Source organism: Salvelinus fontinalis, chromosome 40 (genome assembly GCF_029448725.1).
Source record: "Salvelinus fontinalis isolate EN_2023a chromosome 40, ASM2944872v1, whole genome shotgun sequence".
Taxonomy (NCBI): Eukaryota; Metazoa; Chordata; class Actinopteri; order Salmoniformes; family Salmonidae; genus Salvelinus; species Salvelinus fontinalis.
Window position 1 is genome coordinate 10,923,060 of NC_074704.1, and position 18,621 is coordinate 10,941,680.

The window sequence follows — 18,621 nt, forward strand, 5'->3', positions numbered from 1 at the left end:
AAGCTTAAATAAATCATTCTCTCTACTATTATTGACATTTCACATTCTTAAAATAAAGTGGCGACCCTAACTGACCAAATACAGGGAATCTTTACTAGGATTAAATGTCAGGAATTGTGAGAAACTGAGTTTAAATGTATTTGGCTAAGGTGTATGTAAACTTCCGACTTCAACTGTATGTTGTTTCCACACTATTTCAAATACATATGATGATGTTGAATCAATGTGGAAAACTTTTCGATATGCAAAAAAAGTATTCACTGTAAAGGGAATGTTTCTTTTTTCACCCAACTTTTAACCTAAATCCAATTACATGGTTCAAATATGTTTATTTCACATTGAATTTATGTTAGTTGAAAACTCAATCAAATGACATTGAACTGATGTCTTTGTCCAGTGGGATAGCACACTGGAGCTCTTCAACCAAGGGTTATCAAAATACCTGATCTGAACAGGAAGGGGATGTGAACTTCGAGTATAGGGATAGAGGAAAGCGGTGGGAAGAGGGAGACGGGTAGGAGTGAGGAGGTCAGGAGTCTACAAATAGCTGGTTCACAATTAAAGAGGTTTAACAGGATCTTAAGCACATACACATATATAACATATTGTATGAATTGTATAATTTTTTTAATGCATACAAAATGGTTGACGTTACACACAATTGTGCACAATTATCAGGAACACGTTTTGGCTCGTGAGCACTTTCAAAACTACTGGCTGAAATTTTACAAAACCTTTATAAAGCATCTTTAAGATTGTATCAACTAGCTAAGCCGTTTATTTCTCACATAGGTCAAAGAAACACTACATAATGAAAGATAAGGGGACATCAATTGCATGGTTCAATTTCGTCACTATGTTGGTAATATCCCAGAAAACCACGTCCTTTCTATCATACTGTTTCTATAGCAACCAGAAAGCAATTTGGAGGCATTGAACCAACGGCTTTCGTCAGGCAGCAGGCACTCCACCTAATGTCAGTATATTGACACAGCAACAAGTGACATTCTAAAAAGTAAGGTTAGTGTGTAACCTCAATTATATTTACAAAGATACAAGACAATTTCTTTACAAATGAGTTCAAAGCAAATAAAATGTAAATGGTTAAAAGTTTAACAATGTGAACAAAACCAAAAATGTATTTTAAAAAAATGTACTAAGTGCATGGTAAACATACTGTATATACAAACAAATTTTTTATGATATCACAGGCAGTGCACTATATAAACCTGTTACATTTATCTGTTTTAGAGACCGCAATAGCTATTGAGCACAAGTAACAGTCCATGTAACTACCTGGTCAACCAGACTTGGCTCGTCCAGGTGATGTTCTGGACTGGGTTAAAGGTCAAAGATCACTCAAAGTTCTGCTGGTCAATGTCAGAGGGCACAGTGCAGCGGGTCAAGGTGGACAGGTAGAGACCAGTTGCCATAGGGACAAGACCGGCCGCTACCTTGAGAATGGCCAGTAATCGGTGTGCTGCCGTAGTCACCCCCTCTGTTGTCTGAGTGGAGAAAGAAAGGAAGATGGAAGAAATAAATAATTGAGAAAAAAAACGTTTCATGAAATAACAATGACACACTTATAAAAGATAATGAGTTTATATTACCTGTCAGTCTATTCATAACACAAGCTTCATGAAATAAACAAACAAACAAACTCACAGCACTATCAACAAGGCAGGTCCTACAGGCTCTAGTTGTCACATCTGGACTACTGTTCAGTCGTGTGCCACCAAGGACATAGGGAAAATTGCAATTGGCTCAGAACGGGCAGCAAGGCTGGCCCTTGGATGGCTCAAAGTAGAGGAGAGATTGACTTCATCACTACTTGTATTTGTGACATGTTGAAAGCACCGAGCTGTCTGTTTAAACGATTAGCACACAACTCAGACAACCATTCATACCCCACAAGACATGGTCTCTTCACAGTCCAAGTCCAGAACAGACTATGGGAGGCGCACAGTACTACATAGAGCCATAACTACATGGAACTCTATTCCACATCAGGTAACTGATACAAGCAGTAAAATCTGATATATATATTTTTTTTACATAAAAATACACCTTATGGAACAGCGGGGACTGTGAAGCAACACAAACATAGGCACAGACATGCATGCATAGACACATGATAACATACGCACATGTATACATGGATTTTGTGCCTGAGGGCACACAGTGTATTGTGAATTCTCTTATAAATGTATTGCAATGTATGTGTTTGGGGCTTCCGAGTGGCACAGCAGTCTAAGGCACTACATTTCAGTGCTAGAGGTGTCACTACAGACCCTGGTTTGATTCCAGGCTGTATCACAACCGGATGTGATTGGGAGACCCTAAGGGCGGCCGTCACTGTAAATATGAATTTGTTCTTAACTGACTTGCCTAGTTAAATAAAGGTTAAATACAAATAAATAATGTTTTGAAAATTGTATAACTGCCTTAATTTTGCCAGACCCCAGGAAGAGTAGCTGCTGCCTTGGTAGCAGCTAATGGCGATGCATAATAAATACAAATATAGTGTTTTACCTGTCAATCATGTCTATGCATTAACTTATACAGTTGACTCATACCTGATCCTCTGCACACAGTAAGGGGCAGTGGAGGGATGCAGCCAGCTTCCTCACAGAGACCAGCCGCTCAGGGGGCACTGACACATTACGAGCTGGAGGAGACACAGACACACCAAAACACACAGATGATAGAAATATTTCAACATAATGATGATAGAATGTGATAAGTGAGAGCCTCCCGAGTGGCGCAGTGGTCTAAGGCACTGCATCGCAGTGCTAGCTGTGCCACTAGAGATCCTGGATCGAGTCCAGGCTCTGTCGCGACTGGGAGACCCATGGGGCAGCACACAATTGGCCCAGCGTCGTCCGGGTTAGGGGAGTGTTTTGCCGGCAGGGATGTTCTTGTCCCATCGCGCTCTAGCAACTCCTGTGGCGGGCCGGGCGTGAGCCACTCGGAGAGAGGGTGGTGGAACACCCTACTGTATGCCTGTTTTGTGTGGTGTTCTCAGAATGCCTGCACCTGGCGCGATTGGAGGCCATGCGCAAGTGGGTCGGCCAGGCTCGGGCTCAGGCTGGGGACGAGCTCCCTCCCGCAGGAGTGGTGCGGCAGCGAGCTGTAAGTCCCTCTACTGGGCCCAGTACCCTTCCCAGGAAGCGAGGCCGGAGCCACCGCAGGCAGAGTACATCTGCTGCCAGTCCTGGACGGGGGCATGAGGCGACAACAGCTGTTCCCTGTTCCCCTTGCAGGAGAGTTCTGCCAGGGCGGAAAGCCACACATGGGTCTCTCTTCTCTCTTGGCTGCCTTACAAACGTGACCATGCTGCTGCAGGCCTACCTGCAGGAGGGCACATAGGAGCTCCTCCGGGAAGTGATGGAGGTGTCTTGTCTGCTTTCCCTGCTCCAGAAGGTGGGGTCCCTCTCCTGCCCCATTGCCTTGTGCTAAGGGACGACAACGGGAGCAGCACAGCGTGCAGTGAAGCAACAGCCTGTTTTTCCCCACATGGGTCTACCCGGTGTTTGCAGCGGTACTGGGTAATTTAGTACCAGTACCAGGTTCATATTCCTCCAAAGGGGTCACGACATAGCTCTCCCAGGGCGTCTGACCCCTGCTCTGTGGCCTTGTTCTCTTGGTTGAACTTATGGCTTCCCTTTGTTACAGGTGTGATGGTGTCAACTGTCACCGCCATAGGGACGTGCATGGGAGACCCAGGCGCTCGGGGCGCCAGAGGAGAGGCGGGCCCCGGCAGGACCCCTGACACACTATTCCGGCCGCCTCTCCCGGTCTCAAACGGCAAAGTGGGAGGAGGGTGTGGAGTCCCCCTGGGTGTTGTCCACAATGCTCAAGGGGTACCGACTCCAATTCCGGTGACGGCCCCCGTCCTTCAGGTGCCTTTCGTGTCACCACGGTGGCCAACCCCCTGAAGAAAACCCTGCGGCTGGAAATCTCCTCACTCCTCGACAAGGGTGCCATCCGCAGGATCGAGACATCAGAACGGCTAAGTGGGTTCTACTCCACTTAATTTGTGGTCTCAAAAAGAGAATAAGGGTTTTGATCGATTCTGGACCTTCACAACCTCAATGGGTACTTGAAGGTACTGAGGTTCCACATGCTGTCCCCAGCCGAGTGTTGCAGGCCGTGTCCAGGGACCAGTGGTTTGTGACGCTGGACCTTGGAGATGCGTACTTCATGTTCCTGTTTACCCAGCTCATTGACAGTACCTCCGATTCACTTTCAAAGGGACGGCTTACAAATTCATGGTTCTGCAAAAAGTGCATGGACGCTGTCCTGGCACCTCTCACATCCCGAGGACTGTTGATTCTCAATTACCTGGACAATTGGCTGATTTGTGCCCCGACCAGGACCCAGGTCCTGTTAGACAGAGACATACTCCTGACCCGCATCGGCAGGCTGGGCATTACAGTAAACGACAAGAAGAGTCATCTGACACCCACCCAAAGGGTGGCCTTCATTGGCATGGAACTGGACTCAGTCCTCATGAGAGCACGCCTGCCCACCTGAAGGGTTCAGGCGATCTTATCAACCACTTTCGGGCAGGGGCGGGTGGTATCTGCCCTGACAACGCCTGTTGGGCTTGCTGATGGCGGCCTCGTTGATGATTCCTCCAGCCTCTTCAACAATGGTTCAACTCCCACCGGCTGCAGCCGAAGCGCCACCGTCAGCTGCGGGTGACCGCACAGGGCCTCAGGGCATTGTTGAGGTGGCGCTGTCGCTTCTTTCTCTCAGGTGGGGTGGAGATGCTGAGGATGTACCGCCGGGAGCTGGTCAGCACAGACGCCTCCCAGATCGGCTCGGGGGGGGGGGGGGGGTTACCAAGGGCAGGTTGGCCAGCGGCTGTTGGCTACCCCCTTGGAGCAACAGGCACATCAATAAACTAGAACGCTGAGCTGTACTGCTGGCCCTGCGGTCTTTCCTTACACATCTGAAAGGAAGACATGTCCTGGTGAGAACAGACAACACCACAGTGGTGGCTTACATCAACCATCAGGGTGGACTGAGGTCACACCGCCTCAATCTTATAGCACAGGAACTCCTCTGGGCTCAGGTACGTCTAGCATCTCTACTCGCACATATCTGCTTCTGGTGGTCCTATACAGGCCCAGACAACCCTGGTTCAGCCTTCTCCTGTCCCTGTCGTCTGGGTCACCTTGGCAACTTCCCCTGAAACCAGACCAGCTGTCTCAGGCCGGGGAACTTTGTGGCATCCGAGGCCGCACCGCCTCAGTCTGTGGGATTGGCCACTGAACGGTACCAATGGTCCATGTTAGGACTACAGGAGTGTGTAATGAACACCATGCAGAGCACAAGGGCGCCTGCTACAACCGCGGCATACCAGTTGTGCCGGCGGTTGTTCTGCTCTTGGTGCACTGGTATTGAGGTTGTGCCCGAGTCATTTGGGGTGCAGTATGTCCTCCAATACCTGCAGTCTCGCTTGGATGAGGGCTTGGCAGCCTCAACACAGAGGGCATTTGGCCGCAATATCTGCCTGCCATGTGGGGTGGATGGACAGGCCAGTGGGACGCCATTCCTTGGTCTTCAGGTTTATGAAGGGGGTTCGTCGCCTGCGTCCAGTTAGGACCCGCTTAATGGCGAACTGGGATCTCGATGTGGTCTTGGCAGCTTTGGCAAAGCCACCTTTCGAACCGTTCGAGTCTGCCTCCCTGAAACACCTCTTTATGAAGGTGGCTTTCTTGGTAGCAATTACTTCCATGAAGAGAGTGGGTGAGATCCATGCTTTCGTTAAGTTCTGAGTGCTAGAGGATGGACACCGGGGGAGGAGCGTATCTCTCCACCTCAAATCTTCATTCCTCCCAAAGGTTTTGTCAGACAGGCATGTGAACATCCCTTTTATCCTGTCTGCTTATGACCTCCCGGCAGTGGCGGGGGAGTCTGGGCCTCCCTCCGGCATGCTGTGCCCTGTGAGGGCACTGGCTGCCTATGTGGAGCGGACACGGTCAGTGAGAACAACAGACCAGCTCTTTGTCTGTTATGGTGAGAGAGTCCTGGGCTATCAAAGCAGAGGCTCTCTCACTGGATCGTGGACACGATTACAACAGCATACCGCCTGGCTGGCATGCCAGTGCTGGGATCTGTGGTTGCACATTCAACACGAGGTGTGGCTGCATCCTGGGCTCTACTGAGAGGAGGGCTTCTCGCTGATATCGTTGCTGCAGCCAGCTGGGCTTCCTCTTGCACCTTTGCTAGGTACGATCAGGTAAATGTTGCACCTCCCTCTGCGGTGGGTTCAACGGTCCTGGGCATCACCTCCCCTTCCGGGGACTGTGTCGGGACCCCCCTTCCACCATGACGGTCCCTGCATCTCATCTCCCTTCATCCAGCGACTTCGCCGCTGGCTGACCTGGTCCCTCTAGCACCGACTAATCTGGTACGGGTATACCAATATATTGGAGTGATCCAATATAGTGAACCATAACGAAGATTACATATGTAACTACGATTATGTAAGCTATATAGATCGCTTCAATCCTCTACGGTGCTAGAGACACTGTAGTCCATGGAGAATAAGAGTACCTCCTCCCAGCTGCCCACTGCACTGAGATTAGGAAACACTGTCACCACTGATAAATCCACGATAATCGAGAATTTCAATAAGCATTTCTCTACGGCTGCCCATGCATTCCACCTAGCTACCCCTACCCCGGCCAACAGCTCTAGACGCCCCGCAGCAATTGGCCCAAGCCCCCCCGCTTCTCCTTCACCCAAATACAGACAGCTGATGTTCTGAAAGAGCGGCAAAATCTGGATCCCTACAAATCAGCTGGGCTAAACAATCTGGACCCTCTCTTTCTAAAATTATCTGCCGCAATTGTTGCAACCCCTATAACTAGTCTGTTCAACCTCTCTTTCGCATCGCCCAAGATTCCTAAAGATTGGAAAGCTGCCGCAGTCATCCCCCTCTTCAAAGGGGGAGACACTAGACCCAAACTGTTACAGACCTATATCCATTCTGCCCTGCCTTTCTAAAGTCTTCGAAAGCCAAGTGAACAAACAGATCACCGAACATTTCGAATCCCACCGTACCTTCTCCGCTATGCAATCTGTTTTCCGAGCTGGTCACGGGTGCACCTCAGCCACGCTCAAGGTTCTAAATGATATCATAACCGCCATCGATAAAAGACAGTACTGTGCAGCCGTCTTCATCGGCCTGGCCAAGGCTTTCGACTCTGTCAATCACTGTATTCTTATCAGCAGACTCAACAGCCTTGGTTTTTCTAATGACTGCCTCGTCTGGTTCACCAACTACTTCTCAGATAGAGTTCAGTGTGTCATATCGGAGGGCCTGTTGTCCGGACCTCTGGCAGTCTCTATGGGGGTGCCACAGGGTTCAATTCTCGGGCTGACTTTTTTCTCTGTATATATCAATGATGTCGCTCTTGCTGCGGGTGATTCTTTGATCCTCCTCTACTCAGACGACACCATTCTGTATACATCTGGCCCTTCTTTGGACACTGTTAACAAACGAGCTTCAACACCATACAACACTCCTTCCGTGGCCTCCAACTGCTCTTAAAATCTAGTAAAACGAAACACAAGCTCTTCAATCGATCGCTGCCGGCACCCGCCCGCCCGACTAGCATCACTACTCTGGACGGCTCTGACTTAGAATATGTGGACAACTACAAATACCTAGGTGTATGGTTAGACTGTAAACTCTCCTTCCAGACTCACATTAAGAATCTAGAATTGGCTTCCTATTTTGTAACAAAGCATCCTTCACTCATGCTGCCAAACATACCCTCGTAAAACTGACTATCCTACCTACTGATCCTCAACTTCGGCGATGTCATTTACAAAATAGCCCCCAACACTCTACTCAGCAAATTAGATGCAGTCTATCACAGTGCCATCCGTTTTGTCACCAAAGCCCCATATACTACCCACCACTGCGACCTGTATGCTCTCGTTGGCTGGTCCTTGCTACATATTTGTCGCCAAACCCACTGACTCCAGGTCATCTATAAGTCTTTGCTAGGTAAAGCTCCGCCTTATCTCAGCTCACTGGTCACCATAGCAACACCCACCCATAGCACGCGCTCCAGCAGGTATATTTCACTGGTCATCTCCAAAGCCAACACCTCCTTTGGCCGCCTTTCCTTCCAGTTCTCTGGTGCCAATGACTGGAATGAATTGCAAAAAAAAAAATCACTGAAGTTGGAGACTTACATCTCCCTCACTAACTTTAAGCGTTAGCTGTCAGAGCAGCTTACCGATCGCTGCAGCTGTACACAGCCCATCTGTAAATAGCCCATCCAACTACCTACCTCATCCCCATATTTGTTTTTCTGCTCTTTTGCACACCAGTATTTCTACTTGCACATCCTCATCTGCACATATCTCACTCGTGGAAATTGATCAATTGGCACTACTTCGCCACTATTGGTGTATTTATTGCCTTACCTCCTTACTTCATTTGCACACACTGTATACAGATTTTTCTATTGTGTTATTGACTGTACGTTTGTTTATCCCATGTGTAACTCCGTTGTTGTTTTTGTCGCACTGCTTTGCTTTATCTTGGCCAGGTCGCAGTTGTAAATGAGAACTTGTTCTCAACTGGCCTACCAGGTTAAATAAAGGTGAAAAAAAAAAAAAAAATAAGAATAAATAGAGGCATCTCAAAAATTATGTAGAGAACCGGCGGACCCCAACTGTGACACAGGTGTACAAGGGAGTAAATCTGTAAAACCTCACCTCGGATGTATTCCTCCGCCGCGGAGTGATACCAATACATTGGAGTGATCCATATTGTTCACATAACCGTGGTTACATAGGTAACCTTCGTTTTCTCAGACGCATTGGTGCGGCTGGCTTTCGGGTTAAGCGGGCATTGTGTCAAGAAGCAGTATGGCTTGGCTGGGTTCTGTTTCGGAGGACTCAGTACAGGAGTTGCAGCAATGAGACAAGACTGTAACTACCAATTGGATACCATGAAATTGGGGAGAAAACTGGGTAAAAGTACAAATTAAAAAAAATATATAAAATAATTGTGATAAGTGTTGATGAAAGATTGATAAAGGAGAAGGATAGACAGGAGAGTTAATTTCCTTACATTTACATTTTAGTCATTTAGCAGACGCTCTTATCCAGAGCGACTTACAGTAGAGTGCATACATTTTATTACATTTTTACATACTGAGACAAGGATATCCCTACCGGCCAAACCCTCCCTAACCCGGACGACGCTATGCCAATTGTGCGTCGCCCCACGGACCTCCCGGTTGCGGCCGGCTGCGACAGAGCCTGGGCGCGAACCCAGAGACTCTGGTGGCGCAGCTAGCACTGCGATGCAGTGCCCTAGACCACTGCGCCACCCGGGAGGTCCTTACCACCGGTAACCAGGAAGCAGACTTACCATTGGTAACCAGGAAGCAGACTTTGCCCTGGAAGTAACCTGGGTCTAAATACTTGAGGGAGGTCTCTGCTGACTGGAAGCTGAGGATAGAAAAGCAGTAGCATTACCACTGGAAGACGAGGCCAGTAAAGCCACACAATAGGTCCATCTCCCTATGGATGGTTCTTATTGTCTGTATGTGAATGTACCTAAGCTCTGAGGTTAGGTGAATGATGAAAACCACCAGATCTATCCGTGGCCGAGACTCCTCGTTTTCCATGGGTAGTGGGAGGCTTCTGGCCAACCTTCTAGTACAGAAAAAAAGAAGACAAGACTGTTAGAAGGGTTGTGACTAGATGGTATACAGCTACTTTCGTCAAATGACATTTCCTAGCAGGTTAGGAGAGCATTTTTGCTAACCCTAATCCTTTTTTAACCTAATTCTCCTAACATGTTACGAAAAGTCACTTCCGTCCGTAGCTGTATACCTACTAGTCAAAACCCCTACCTAGCTCGCTAGTAGGAGAACTCAATTCAGTACTTACACATTGACGTTGACAGTCTTCTCTTGAAGAACAACAGTGTCAGCTAACTTCTGCTGAAATTGCTCTTCGTTCTCCACCAGCTGAAATAAGAAACACATTCATTGATTAACGTTAACAACGGGTGTTTGCTAGCTACCTAGGCCAACGTTACTTACAGGACCACTTACCAGTATGTTGGCCGTGTTAAGCCCAGGAAGTTTACTAAATGGTTTGAGTAAAGACATTTTACTTCCAAAAAGTCAAATTGTGTTATAACGCGTTCAACAATCCTGTCACTAAATAGCTACAATTCATAGACAACTCCAATGTTATGGTGGAATAAAATAATTTTCATCCATGACTTTTGTGGCGCGTAATTTTAAACTTCCGTTAAACGTCATGACGTCTTCTTCTGCCATTTTCTTAAGGAGCACGACTGCCACCTACTGTCTAAAAAGTGTAACTACACAAATGTAATCCTGCTGCTACCTCCACTTTGCACAATAACTTGGATATTTCTTTGATAAACAGTCAATTAAAGCTAGAAACCATAGTTGCTAAATGGATGATATATACCCATTGATTCTTGAATGTAATGTATAAATGCCTCATGAGCAAGTATAAGCTTGTTATACTCCAATGTTAATAAACAAAATGTTAACTGTGTTTTGAGGTTATATAGTGTTAACATAATTGTTTATATCATGGTCAGTCCTGGCATCCATATCTGACTATGAATTTGAAAGGTTACAGTTCTCCAGGCCCAACCCTCAGCTTTTTACCAAAACGCAGGCGGGGTGTCTGCTTTGTTGTTTCAACTAAGGATTCCAACATTAAGAATGGACAGGAAACATGAGTCACAATGGAAGCAGGACTTTTATTAACTTTGTAGTAGATGGCACAGCAAGGTAGATCCCCCAAAACATCCACCTTGACTCACAGCAAAAGGACTGTGTGTGTGTGTGTGTGTCTGTCTGTTCATGGGTTTCTGCTGAAATGTATGCATCTATTCATGGGTTTCTGCTGAATACCAATAAAGTAACAGTATGTAAAATGCTTGTGTACGTTGTCAACTATATTGAATTCTACATGTCCATATTAGTGTGAAGAGTCTTAAGTGGTACTCTCAAGTATGTTTATCTTTCAAAGGATGTGGTTGTTCATCACTGTTTGTGTATAAATCTAAGTTGTACACACTATACGCGCTCCCCCATATGAAACCGATCTTTGGATCCATGTTGGAACCCAGAGAATGACAACAGCATCAACATTGTCAATCATAATGATGATTAAACAAAACAGAACAGCATTTCTAAAATAAAATAATGTTTAAATGGGTAGAACTTCCATCTCCCTCTACTAACCCCATCCCAATATCCAATTATTACATGAAATAAAGTGTTGCTCCCAGTCCTTCCTTTCTTTCGTTCAAGGTCTTTCCCATTCATCCCAATCGAAAGCTCCACCAACTATCTTTGCATGCTCCCATCCTGATTTCCTTGTCCCAATTTTTCCTCTCCGCCCAATTTATATGTCGCACTTCAACATGAATGAACACACATACTCACTCACCACCCTCCTGGACCCTTCCAGCCAGTCCCAATTCACTCCCTCCCACCTGGCCATAAACCTTTGATGATTGCGGATCTGAAAGGTCTGGATAGGTATAAGCAGTGTAGCTTCCACCATATTGTTTCCATCTTATAGATCTGCAAACATCTAAGGGTTATGGCTCAGGTGAAGGGCTGTTGCTCCATCTTTCTAAACCCCCCCCTGCTCTAACATTACCTCGGATGTCCCCCTCTGTATCATATCTCCCCCGACTCCCTCTCCCCATCTGAGCTGGAACGTCTATCCCTCTCTAGCGACAGAGACCTCTCTCTTTCTCTCCCCCTGGCCATCATCTCTGGAGAGGTGGACCTCTCCCGGTCTTCCCTCGTCATGGGCTCGGGCCTGTCGTCTTGCTCCCGGGAGCGGGGTGGTCCCTCTCCTCCGCTCTCCCTCCATCTCTCCTGGGAAGGGGAGCGCCCTGAGGGTGAACGCCCAGAAGGAGAGCGCTGTGACGGTGAGTGGGGTTCTCTGTCTCGGGTGTGTGAGGATCTGTCCCTGGAAGACCTGGGTAGAAGGAAACAGATCAGGAATTGGTCAAATAGCAAGCACCCGATGATAGACAAACAAAATTAAACTCAGACAAACTGTTTGGAAAGAGCTGGTTCGTATTCATTGGGGCACAGTATAGCAAAACATTTTACAATGTAAAAACAGGCAAAACCAGACAACCTGGTAAAATAAAAAAGGTACCTCCCTGTTTTAATCTAGTTGCTGCCTGATTTTAGTGACATAAGGGCTATGTGGGTCGTGTTCATTAGGGCACAAGGTAAGTAGAAAAACATTTTGCAACGGAAAGAAAACATCCAAGTTTTTTGTTGTTCAGGCAACCTGGTAAAATAAAAAAGGTAGTAGTACCTCCCAATTTCATTCAGTTCTCTTCTAGTTGGTGCTTGATTTTAGTGACATAAGGGCTATCTGCCATTTTCTAAGTATCACATCAGGGTTCCTGTCTGTCTGTTCGGGCCTCACCTCTTCCTCTTGCTCCTGTGAGAGTGGGAGCGCGAGCGATGCCCGTCTTTGTGTCTATGCTTACGTTCCCTTTCCCTGTCCCGCTCTCCTCCTCCCTCCTCCCGGGGACGAGAGGAGCGGTGTCGTCTCGAGCGATGGGAGGATGAGCTGCCTCCCTCCCTGTATCGTTCACCGCTTCGTGATCTGGTCCTGTGAAAAAATACATCAAAGTGGATTGTTAAAATACAAGAGAACAAGCATTTTGAAGCATTTGTTTGATGTCTGAACTGATGGGAACAAGTCAGATTTGGCTCACCTCCGGCGATCTCTCTCCCCCCTCTCTCTTTCTCTCTCCCTTTCCCGTACACGTTCAGTTTCGCGCTCCCTCTCCTTTTCCCTCTCTCGTTCTCGCTCCAGCTCCCACTCCTTTGCTCTCTCTTCCTCCTTTTCACGCTCCTCCCTTCTTCTCAATCGCATTCCTTCTTGCTTCTCCATAGCGGCTTTCTGTAGCAGGAAAAAAACAAATCATGTAACTAAGTACACAAATCCATCGCAACAACTCAGGTTTTACACTTCCTGAAAAGCAAGGTAAACGTCTACATAACTAGTGATATCCTACTAGGTTCTGACTACTGATATATGGTGTGTCTCACCCGTAACCTTTCCAGCTTCTCCCGGATCTCAATGAATCCCAGATGCAGTTTGCCTCCGAAGTGGTCAGCTAGGCGGCGGTCGTTGTCATGGAGACCTAGGTAGGCGGAGCACACCTCGCACACCCGGAGCTTCTGCTGCTGAAAGCTGGACGCCGGCATCGAGTTCCTGTATACGTCCTGGGAGAAAGCAACAGTAAACCAGACTGACGTTAGAACTAGGACACTGCAAAGTTCTTAGTGCGTATGCTGCGGTGTTGAAGACTAACGTTAATTAGGACATAGTACACAAATGCCTGACCCACTTTCAAATGACTGATATTGACTGACTTTTGGGATTTATTTTGAGTGCACATGTGAAATTCCTCTTATACCTGGCTGTTAAACATCTAAGAGGCCTTGCTGAAACAGGTTTGTATATACATACAAATACGCATATATAAAAAAATGTTTTAACAAGTTCATCTTTATTTAATCACAGTACAATTCCTAGCTTCCATGATTGGTTGTGACCACAACCATCCTTGACCGCCTGCCAACTGACCTCTGCCTCCTTCTTCATTGCACGAGTCTTCTCCACCTTCTCCAGGACCTCCTGTGCCTCTTCCACATTCCCCTCGCCCCCCAGCTGCTCCGCCCGGGCCAGCAGCTTACCGATCTCCTCGTTCAGCTCGTGGACCCGCTCAGCCTGTTGATATCAGAGAGAACGGGTTAGAATTATGGCACGGTGACAACCAGAGCAACAAAGTGAGAGAATCTCATTTTAACTACAGTTTCTTATACACGGTTGAAATGTCATTTTCTGAAATTAACCAGATACATTCATCTAGAAAAACCAGAACAACAACACATACCATGGAATTGGATTCCAACTATAGTGTCAATTCACCTAATGAGCATGTTGGGAACTATCTAAGTAAGACAAACAACAGGGGTCGGTCACCTTGGCGGCAACCTCAGCGCTGATCTCATCCTGCGTCTCAGCCAGTCTCTTTTTTGCTAGCTCAGTCCTGCGGTCACAGTCAGCGATGAACGACTGAAGGTGCTCAGCAGCCTGCGGTGACAGGGGATGACGAGGAGAGTTTAAAGTCACCAGATTAGAGAAAAAGCATCAATAGATATTACATGGAGACAAAAGAAAAGAAAAAGAGGGAGAGAAAGAGACAATCCATTGATCAACAGATCACATGGAGTTTGCATGCAGAGGAAACGTGTGTGTGTGTGTGTGTGTATGTGTGGTAAACATGTATACTAGGTACGTGACAGTCCAACATGACTCACGTCAAGCTCAAAGAAGTACTCCTGTTGCTTGGATGCGATCTCGAAGTCAGCCCTGAGGGCCAGGTCGTGGACCTTCACACACTCTCCTAGGTCCATTCTCTATACGACGACAAGAAACATCCATTAAATCATTCACTCAAAGCTGTACATATAAGTCCTGTACTCAGGAGTGCAATTGACATTGTGTTCTATAAACACTACTACACACAACCATTGTGACAAAGACGGTGTTTCACAAACTAGGGGTCGCGACCCCATGTGGGGGTCAACTGATTGAAAAATGGGGTCACGAGAGAACTCAGAAATACAATAAATACATTGTGCTTGGTTCATAGAACCGGGGTTACGTTAGTAAACTCCGTAGCCGCTAGATGTTATTGTAATAAACAGCGGTTTCTGTTTTCTTCCTACAAAATGTGGATCTATCTTTAGAATCATTTAAGCTACAAAATATTATGATCCCATCACTGAAAGATAAGACTCTCAGGAACATGTGCGCTTCTTCTGTTTCCCTCTACAATGGCAGAACACAATAGAACAGAGTGGACGAGACCAGGCACTAAATCAATGAAGATGTTATTTTCTACACAGAAGAGCATACAAAATGATTGCCTGATGATCTTCTGAACTTCAAACCATACTTTCTTCAGATTGAAATAGTGATTTGTAATAGACTGTCTAAGCCCCAATGATTTACAAATGTATATATCAAAATATGGTCATGGGCCAAAAAAGTTTGGGATCCCCTGGACTAAGTATGATGTCATGTACTCACAGTGCCGGAGAGAATGTCGTGAGGACAGGAGTCCAGCAAATGACTCTTGCAGACCCGCTCATCTGTAAATTTTATTCTCTGGCGCATGCTGTCCCCTACACGAAAATAAATCAGACAAGGGGAGAGAGTTAGTGAGCTGAGCAATGTCATGTCAATCGCAAGAAGCAATAGCTGTGTGCATACCAGACACCACCTTCCTATTATCCAAAATTGTGCTTACGGTGGGTGCGGATGCCCATGTGGATCATTCATTCCTGAAACCAAAACTAGATTAGCTTGCTAAAGTTAAACTAGCTATCTGTCCAGCGTTAGCTGCAGCCAGTCAGTAGCATCTCGTGGGCCAACAATATCCCAGCTAGCAAACATCAACAATGTGACAAGGTCTGAAACGGAATGTTCCTTGTGTTTACTTTACTGTGAACACAACAAGTAGGTAGCCGCCGTTAGCATTCAGCCATTTGTCCCCAGGCTAAGGTAGCTTAGCTAGCTAACGTCAGCTAGCATGATAACAACTAGTTAAAAACATTTCCTCTGAAACATCGAGCGACACTGAAACAATGTAGCTTGTCGTTTACTCACCATCTCTACTTGTGCCCATCAACTGGTCCAACATCGCACGCATTTGCGCTTGAGCCGACATGCTTCTTGTTTATGTCACCGACACTACACGCCGATGGTGTCTGCTGCATGTAGCCTCGACCACAGGCCTCTGACGGCTCGTGGACGTCGAACAACTTTTCTCAGAGAACCTCAAGTTCTCGTGACGAATAGTTTGAAACAAACTAGCTCGCTAAAACCTTTTCTTGAGACCTTCCACAACCGTAACGTTTATAATTATTAAGTTTGTAATACAAATTTACAATGTAAATATTAGGTAGCTAAGCCTATCCCGAAATGTTTCTCGTTCCCGTTCGTCTCTCAACTCGAAGTATGGCGAGGGGACAGTATGCTGAGTGGCGGGTAGTGTAATTTCAAATTCGGATTATTGAGGTAAACCCGAAGGTTTTTAGGTAGTTGTGAGACCAACCACAGTCCCTTGTTAGACCGTAAATATCATAGACATATTCTAACGTATTTATTAATTCGGTGTCCTTTATTTTTCGACTTCCTCCTCTTTCCGAGCGCGCTCTGCCTCGAAGGAAATGCTGGTTGGCTGAACCGCACAAAATGCTGCAGTCCTCGCGCGCTGGTTGGCTGAATGGCACATAACGTCATTTTGATCGCTCTGTCGTCAGATATCGTACGCATTTCTATATTTTTGAAAGAAAAAAGCGCTATAATAAATGTCAATGCTAGCGCAAGTAACGCAAGTACAACTGAGTACAAGTACAAGCGCAATGAAATTGTAGCATAGATGGCATATGAATGCACATAGGCCTAAACTGGATTCTATGGGCAAGGACAGTGTGTGAGAAGCACATAATACAAAAAGTCTGGAATTATCTATTCTATATATGACTGTTTATACATTGTGCATTACATGTATTTACTAATGTCTTGTTGTTTGATCTTTGCTGTCGTCATAAAATGCATTTGTCATTCGGTCAACACCACGGATAGACATACGCCCTGAACCCACCCATAAACATTGCTGTCCCGCCCATCCCAAACTGGAAAAATGGCGACAGCTGTCCTGTGGCTCTCACGGAACCTCGTATCAAGGAATACGGGGGTGGTAAGCCGTAACATCGTCTTGAAACCGTCTAACAAAACTAGACTGAACCAATGTCGAAATGCGGTATCAACAGCAAATGGCGGTGTTCAACCAAAGCCGGATAAAGTGAGTTTTCATGCATGGTCCAGTCGGTTAGTAAGCTGGCTGGGTAACCCTACACATACTGTGGGAGGATCCTGACTCTTGGAGCAGACTGACAGCAGTCTTTGCCAATCATATTTTAAGGAATTTGGAGAGACAACTGCGGGAACCAATGAACTTGTGTATGTTTGATACGGAAGGCATTTGTCATAATTTTAGCCGCTTTTCGTCGAAAAATTATACTATTAAGCTAATATGTAAATGTTTTATGTAATAAAGTATTGGCTTACACAGAATATGCCAGTGTAACATATTAACACAACTATAAATCCCAGGGGGTATTGGAGTGTCCATTTTTAGGTCAAAGTCGATATCAATTGAATTAGCCTGTTGTGGGGAAATAACATTTCAGATCCATAATTTATTGTATTGTGAGTATGGCACCCTGAGCATCTGCATTTATTATGTGAATCAAGGAAATTGTTGAGGATTTATGCATTCTGAAAAATCCCATGTTATCTCACCTGAGGCTTTGAACCATATATGGTGTATGTTGCTTGATGTGGTCATGTGGTCATGTTTCTGTATGATATTAGCGGTTTTAGTTAATGTAGTAACCTTTTTTCAGATTGTAGATATTATGAATTTCTTTCTTTCGCCCCTATCACCCAGATATCCTTCGGCCTTATCCGGATGACCGCTGTAGTGATTCCCTTCCTGTACGTGGGAACTCTGATCAGCAAGAACTTTGCGGCTCTACTTGAGGAGCATGACATCTTCGTCCCTGAGGATGATGACGATGACGACTGAACCTAGGTCAGTGATGAGAAGAGATGTATTGATACAGCTATTGATGTATAAAAGGCTAATATCATTACTAGACCCAGGGTGACACACAGGCTACCCTAAAATAAAACATCTCTTTAATATACTATTGTCCCTAACAGTAGTTTAGAGTGCATGCGTGCAAAATCTTATTTACATAATGGTATGTACCTAATCCAAACAGCCATGATGGAACATGTTGAAATGGTGCCAATGATTATCTAAAAGAGAATGAAGAGAAATAATACAACTGCGAGAATTAATGACCATTGACATTGCTTGCATTTTCATTCCTTCCCAGGGTGCTTTGCAATAGTGATGGCATACCAACATGAGGAAGGAGAGAGAGATGCCCCCTACAGGAGAAGATTTCCCTCATCATGATCCACCTCTCCATCGCCTTTTTTCTCTCTCCTCCCTTTTAGTCCCACTTTCACCTCCTTGCCACAGATTACTACATATTATTTGATATCATTGTGAGGTCAAAGCACAGTCAGACTTCACTCTTGCATGTGTCTTATTATTTACTCAATAAAGAGTCTACGTGTGTAAACAAAAAAAATAACAACACATTTGTTGGGGTATGTTCTTTGGTGTTATTTCGTGGTTGTCCCTGTCATTCTATAAAACATGCAATCTTTGGTCTTATAACTCCAACCACAGCCTAGCCTGGAATCCAGATTGATGTGCTCTATTTCACCACGGTTTCACTTTGCTATATGTTGAAACTGAGCATATCAGTTTGGAGAATTCCAGGCTAACCAGAGCCAGCCATAACGAAGAACAAACATTGTGCTATTGTATGGCTTCTTGGCTCTTCACAGCAGGTATCCAACTATCCATCCACCAACTCTATCTCTTCC

General features: G+C 45.8%; 3 protein-coding genes across 5 annotated transcripts; 1 reads left to right on the forward strand and 2 right to left on the reverse strand.

The window, feature by feature from the left end:
* Positions 1-598: 598 nt before the first annotated feature.
* pane1 (proliferation associated nuclear element) lies at positions 599-10,312 on the reverse strand. 3 transcript variants are annotated; one of them, XM_055907307.1, is made up of 6 exons: positions 10,101-10,312; positions 9,934-10,013; positions 9,598-9,693; positions 9,410-9,489; positions 2,577-2,668; positions 599-1,505 (listed from the first exon to the last, which is right to left on the reverse strand). In XM_055907307.1, exons 1-6 carry the CDS (start codon positions 10,155-10,157, stop codon positions 1,356-1,358), a joined length of 555 nt encoding a protein of 184 aa, XP_055763282.1. In that variant the 5' UTR covers positions 10,158-10,312; the 3' UTR covers positions 599-1,355. The 3 variants fall into 3 exon arrangements, with proteins under 3 accessions (XP_055763282.1, XP_055763281.1, XP_055763283.1); XM_055907306.1 differs by having other exon boundaries at positions 9,598-9,696; positions 10,101-10,311; XM_055907308.1 differs by lacking the exon at positions 2,577-2,668 and having other exon boundaries at positions 9,598-9,696.
* A 457-nt stretch (positions 10,313-10,769) lies between these two features.
* On the reverse strand, positions 10,770-16,359 carry zgc:158803 (LUC7 domain-containing protein). The gene is made up of 9 exons (XM_055907298.1): positions 15,757-16,359; positions 15,178-15,272; positions 14,403-14,501; positions 14,065-14,175; positions 13,666-13,809; positions 13,125-13,301; positions 12,788-12,975; positions 12,493-12,681; positions 10,770-12,027 (listed from the first exon to the last, which is right to left on the reverse strand). Exons 1-9 carry the CDS (start codon positions 15,815-15,817, stop codon positions 11,721-11,723), a joined length of 1,371 nt encoding a protein of 456 aa, XP_055763273.1. The 5' UTR covers positions 15,818-16,359; the 3' UTR covers positions 10,770-11,720.
* A 391-nt stretch (positions 16,360-16,750) lies between these two features.
* smdt1b (single-pass membrane protein with aspartate-rich tail 1b) lies at positions 16,751-18,326 on the forward strand. Its single transcript, XM_055907312.1, has 3 exons — positions 16,751-16,957; positions 17,606-17,749; positions 18,060-18,326. Exons 1-2 carry the CDS (start codon positions 16,796-16,798, stop codon positions 17,741-17,743), a joined length of 300 nt encoding a protein of 99 aa, XP_055763287.1. The 5' UTR covers positions 16,751-16,795; the 3' UTR covers positions 17,744-17,749; positions 18,060-18,326.
* Positions 18,327-18,621: the final 295 nt, after the last annotated feature.